Source organism: Lactuca sativa, chromosome 6 (genome assembly GCF_002870075.4).
Source record: "Lactuca sativa cultivar Salinas chromosome 6, Lsat_Salinas_v11, whole genome shotgun sequence".
In the NCBI taxonomy this organism is placed as follows: domain Eukaryota; kingdom Viridiplantae; phylum Streptophyta; class Magnoliopsida; order Asterales; family Asteraceae; genus Lactuca; species Lactuca sativa.
Genome location: NC_056628.2, coordinates 19009364 through 19015548, shown reverse-complemented (window position 1 = coordinate 19015548; position 6185 = coordinate 19009364). Strand labels below are relative to the sequence as shown.

Below are 6185 nucleotides of genomic sequence, written 5' to 3'. Positions count from 1 at the left end.
AACTGACGAAAACAATTGTTGACAAAACTAGTAAGACGAAAACAATTGTTGGCAAAACTAGTAAACCATATTATTAATTATGCAGGACACGAGTATATAATTATAAGAAATAGATTAATAAAAGTTGAGGGTACTTTAACCTTTAAGAAGATTATTATATAAAGTCAAATAAATTTGATGTTGTGTGAATATATTTACTTGTATGATGACCGTATAAAATATAAACAGAAAAATTTATTTGTAAATCAATAATGGAAACTTTATATTGGAAGAAAGTACGTTGCTATAATGGACGATAGAAAACTCAAATTGGATGAAAATAAATATAAAAAAAATTACTATCATTATAAAAAATAAAGGCATATTACATAATATTATGTGAAAAGGAAATTGTGAACAATTTTCTAAATTTATACAAATTATCGTACAACCCTTGTTTTATACAAAGATACGCACATAACAAATCATTTTATACAAAGATACACACAAAACAATCTAGTTAGAAGCTATTTCTCATTGTGAGATGTCAAGTGTTGCTTTTTCCTAGTTCCTGCACATCAAAATTGAACAGGATATTGGAAGTCTTATTTAACCCGTTAGAACACTCATACAGCACACTACAAACACCCCCATCCCCTGTCTTTGTCGCAATTCAGAAATCAAACCCCCCTGAATACCATTGCTGCTAATCTTTCTTCTTCCTTCCCATCAAATTCAAAACAGAAAACCAATGAATCCTTAATTCCATTCCCTATCAAACATCAACAGCCAAACATCCATTTTCCTATCCTTTACTGCCAAAGAATAATAATAATAATAATAACAACAATAGACAAATAAAGCAAGAAGGATTACCGGAGCAGCCCCTGTCTGGCCCCCTCGCACCCTCCCCTGTCTCCCTTGGCAACCGCTGTTGCTGTTCTTGACCCAAACAGGTGACAACTAAAAGGGAGAAACGGAGACGAAGAACTCATCAGAGGAAACTGCATACCCCAAATGTCGACTGCCACTGCTTCAGCGTTTCTTTCCTTCCGATTGCTGCCACCGGCGACGAGCAGGGATCCCATAGACGGGTCTCCGGAGATAGGAGGATCCCTTCCTCGCAAACCGCTTGAACACCGAAGCTGCCCACTGTGGCTATGTCCGTTCTTCTTCGATCGCATTTTTTTCTCGATCTGTGGCTACCAACGACGAAACAAATGGACCAAGGAGGGTCGTAGTAGGTCGACACCCTCCTCTCCACGCGATTTGTCGGCCACCGCCGCACCATCGAATCCATGGTGTCACCGATCGATCGTCCTCCTTCGCACCTTGCAGCCGACCGCGAAGAGCACATCCTCGCTACTTCTACTATTTATTCTTCGGCCTAGTCGGACCTCGGAGTCGGAGACCATCTCGGCTTTGCAAATCGACCGATGAGCCTTCGCTTTTCCCTCTCTTTCGTTCGTCTGCTTGCGCAGACGTTCTTCCCTGCCCGTTCAACAAATGACGAAGCAAACAAGTCCTTACCGTTTCTATCGGTTCCTATTTTGACCAGTCAAAGATCAAAAGACTCAAACCTTGATTTAAAATAAACAAAATCACCCCTCCCATGATTTAGTTAATCAAAATCAGACCCAATACAAAAAAGTGATTTAATTTATCCACAAACAACCCCTCATTTGGTAATTTTTTTTTACCAAAACAGTCATTTTTGTTAAATTAAATTACCAAACAACCCTTATATTTTAGCGAAATTACAAAACAGCCCCTATAGTGAAAATTGCTATAAAACGGTCCCGAAGGTGCTTCAAAGCTCAAGAATTGTGAATTTGTGGCTTTTCACGACGAGTTCTTCAAAAATATACAAATTCAAATGATTGGAACTCACGCTTCTAGGGTGAGTGCTTACGGCCCCCTTTTAATATTTTAATTATTTTAGGGGGGATACATGTGCATATATATTTTTAGTGTAAATCACATGAATTGTCCATATGGTTTGGGGTAATTTGCATGCGTGATCCTAATTTATTGTTTAAACTCGGAAGGTCCTTACTGTTTGTTTTCGTTACACGCTTGGTCCTTACTGTTTGTTTTTGTTACATGCTTGGTCCTTACTATTTGTTTTTGTTACGCGATTGGTCCCTGTCTTACCTAAAAAAATTATTATTTAAATAAAAAAATGGTGGGGTAGGTTAGGTAAGGTGAGAGTGGTAGGTTTCGGGTGTGTTTATTTAAATAAATTAAAAAATTAAGGGAAAATAGTTTTTTAGGTAAAACAGGGACCAAGCACGTATCAAAAACAAACAGTAAGGACCTCCCAAGTTAAAAAAATAAGTTAGAGACCACACGTGCAAATTACACTAAACCATAGGGACCATTCATGTAATTTACTCTATTATTTTGTTTATTAAAATATATTATCTTTTATGCGAAAATACAATAAATCTAGTTTATAAAATATTATTATTTAACAATTTACCATATTGTTATGAATAAACTAGTATAAATTTTTTTGTATACGTATTATGGTTATTTTAATGTGGAATAACCAGTTCACATAGCAAATACTACATGATACAAAATTATATGATTTTTATGTGACATTGCATATTATAACAAGCATATTATGAAACCCTGTAGTATTTCAAGGATTCAAGTTATTACTATGCATGTTTATTTATATGTTTAAGTACACAATGTTGATACATGTACATATGTTCATTAATTTGAAACATTCATTTTTATAAAAGCAAGCACACCACACTTTTGCATACATGTCAAACATACTCGGCTTTGATAAAACTTATACAACGATATTCATTATACACTTCCGCAACTGCGAAATGTGGAAAGTGCTATGAATCTGATGGAGATCCTCCAGAAAATTCAGTCGATATGCCACCTTGCCAACCCTGGAAATAACCCGGAAAGGTTCAATGTGTAAGGGACCCAACTTCCCCCTATTTCTGAAGCGAATCACACCCTTTCAGGGTGAGACCTTCAATATTACCATGTCCCCAACCTGAAACTCCAACTCAGATCGGCGCCGATCGGCGTAACTCTTCTGCCGACTCTGAGTAGTCTGTAGCCGTTGTCTGATCTGCCGAATATTATCGGTAGTATGTAGAACTACCTCGTTCCGTCCCATCACCCCGTGACCAACCTCACCCCAACAGATTGGGGTGCTACATCTCCGTCCATAGAACAACTCATATGGTGGAGCACTAATACTGGAATGAAAGTTGTTGTAGGAGAACTCTGCAAGGGGTAAGTAGGAGTCCCGGATCCCACCGAAGTTAATAACACAGGTTCTCAACATATCCTCGAGAGTCTGTATAGTCCGCTCGCTCTAGCCGTTTGTCAGTAGATGATAGGTTGTACTGAAATGCAGCCGCATGCCTAATTCCTCATGAAACTTCTGCCAGAAACAGGAGGTGAATTGAATATCACGGTCTGAGACAATAGAGACCGGTACCCTGTGGCGAGCAACGATCTCGTAGATATACATATCGACCAGCTTCTCGGAAAATGAGCTCTCTCGAATGGGGAGAAAATGGACACTCTTGTTCAATCGATCCACGATGACCTAAATAGCGTCGAAGCCCCTAGCCGTCCTCGGTAGCTTGGTGATGAAATCCATCGTGATCTGCTCCTATTTGCACATAGGAAACTCCAGAGGCCGCAGTTGGCCATGCGGGCTCTAATGCTCGGCCTTGACCATCCAGCAGGTCAAGCACCTCTTAACGTACCATGCGATCTCCCTCTTCATGCATGGCCACCAATAACTTAGTTGCAGATCTCGGTAGATTTTGGTGGCCCCCGGGTGAATAGAGAAGCAACACTTATGAGCCTCCTCCAGCACAATCTGTCTGACCCCAGCAGACATCGGAACCCAGACCCGACCACAAGGGGTCAACAATCCACGACTATCCTGCACAAATCAGGCGTTCTTGCCCCTGATCCTCTCCAACTTCCAGTTCTCCTGTTGCATACCCTTTGCCTGAGCTTCCCTGATCAAGCTCACGAGTGGAGATTCCACATATATCCTCATACATGTCGCTGGTACAAAAGATCCAACCGACTTGCGGCTCAGGGTGTCCGCAACCACATTCTCTTTACTCGGATGGTAAAGGTGTTGGGTTTTGAGCATTCTAACACTCCTATGGTGTACATGCAACCCCAGAAACCTTGGATCTGTGTTTTCTCTAATACACATGCAATTTTTTTTCCAAGGTTTACTTCCTAACTAGCATGGCATGGGGAACATGTAATGTAAAACTAGTAGAAGTACATACCTTTGTTGTTGGTTGAATTCCTTGATGACTTTGTGAGCCTAGCACCCCAAATGTTGTGCCTCAAATGCTTCATACAACACCACAAGACTTGGAATAAGTTGAGACAATACACTTGCACTCCAAAATCGGTTATTCCCTCTTAGAACTCACTAGTAGTCCGATTTTGCTAGCTATAGGGCTCCTTTTATAGTGTTGTCACAATTAGGGTTTACACATGAATGCCCTTAATTGTCATGACTCTTCATTTCTAATGATCCATGGGTTTGTAACTCCCATGAACTATCCCTGGAGCTCAAAATGGTTATAACCCAACTCCATAAACCATGGGTCATAAATCCACCATAAAAGATTAGATGATTTTCATAATCAACCCTATATATTTAATTAGTCTCATTTTGATCACCAAATTAATTCTAAATTAATACTTGATCAACACTAATTAAATAATACTATTATTAATATATTAGAACTTATAATATATTAATAATCACAAGTGTCCTTTCTCTCATTTAGTCTATCCAAGTATCGCAATGCCATGCAACCCAAATGGACCATGACAGGTCAGGTCAAGTACATACCAAATAAAGTTATGGACTTAGACATTATATCCAACAGTCTCCTACTTGGATAAGTCTAATAACTATATTTGCAGATATGACTTCAGGATTCGACTAGCAATCATAGCTCTTTCAAAGTCTCTCGGAACTAAGATGATAATGATACGCCATTTAAGATAAGTGATCATATAATCCTCTGCTCTCAAGATATCAGCCGGACAAACACATGGAAAATGGTCTTACTATTGTCCAACATTTGTTTCTCGATCTCTGATTTGTTTCGACATAGAACTAAATTGAACACATCAATTAGTCAACAACTCATATCTCTAGGTTTCAAGACTTATATGATGTTACCGTCTCACGATCACTCGAGATAAATTCCATGAAGTGATGCTAGTGAGCGTGGGTTGAATCCAATACTCAGGACTTATGAGCACTCATGAATGTTGTAGCAACCATTGCTATGTCTAATGCACCTAAGACAAATCTTACAAGCCAAATTCATGACAGTCTTGATTCATATCTATTTCCTACATATGACCGACTGTGGAGAGTTTGAATAAAATAATTATTCTGGAAGTCAAAACATGCAAAATTGAAAGCATAATAAATGATTAACATAAGATAGTAACACTTTACTCATAAATAAATAACAACTTTTATTTAATCATCAAAATGTCAATTACATTTTACAAGTTTCAAAAATCTAATTATTGAAACTAATATCATCCTTCAGCCCGATGCGCCTTGCATGCCGTAAATTCTTAACCCTACTCAGTCCCTTCGTGAGGGGATCTGCTGGGTTCTCATCCGATGATACCCTCTTTTCCATGAGGAGTCCTTCTTATATTCAATGTCTGATAAAATGGTATTTTTTTGTCAATGTGCCTAGATCTCCTGTGATCTCTTGGTTCCTTAGCCAAAGCAACCGCACTTTCGTTGTCACATAAAATTTTCATTGGCTCCTTTATAGCTGGTACAACTCCAAGTTCTTCGATGAAATTATTTAGCCATATTGCCTCCTTTGCTTCTTCACTCGCTGTTATGTACTCTGATTCACAAGTAGAATCAGCTACTATCTCTCGCTTGGAACTTTTCCAAGTAATTGCTCCTCCATTTAGGATAAAGACCCAGCCTGACTGAGATTGGAAATTATCCCTATCAGTCTGAAAGCTAGCATCACTATATCCTTCCACTCTCAAGTCATCACTGCCACCAAGGGTAAGGACCCAGTCCTTAGTCCTCCGCAGATACTTGAGAATATTCTTTAACGCAGTCTAGTGAGCCTTGCTAGGCTTCCTTTGATATATACTGACCATGCTCAAAGCAAAGGCCACATCAGGGTGAT

The 6185-nt window shown here is 39.0% G+C and overlaps 1 protein-coding gene across 2 annotated transcripts; it reads right to left on the bottom strand.

The window, feature by feature from the left end:
• Positions 1-390: 390 nt before the first annotated feature.
• LOC122194789 (uncharacterized) lies at positions 391-1452 on the bottom strand. Of its 2 annotated transcripts, none has more exons than XR_006184626.2 (2): positions 856-1452; positions 391-751 (listed from the first exon to the last, which is right to left on the bottom strand). XR_006184626.2 is itself a non-coding variant. In XM_042896026.2 (2 exons), exons 1-2 carry the CDS (start codon positions 1161-1163, stop codon positions 544-546), a joined length of 315 nt encoding a protein of 104 aa, XP_042751960.1. In that variant the 5' UTR covers positions 1164-1432; the 3' UTR covers positions 391-543. The 2 variants fall into 2 exon arrangements, 1 of the variants encoding a protein (XP_042751960.1); XM_042896026.2 differs by having other exon boundaries at positions 391-550; positions 856-1432.
• Positions 1453-6185: the final 4733 nt, after the last annotated feature.

Coding starts and splice junctions, on each gene's coding strand:
- LOC122194789 (XM_042896026.2), bottom strand. CDS start 1,163: ATGCGATCGAAGAAGAACGGACATAGCCACAGTGGGCAGCTTCGGTGT.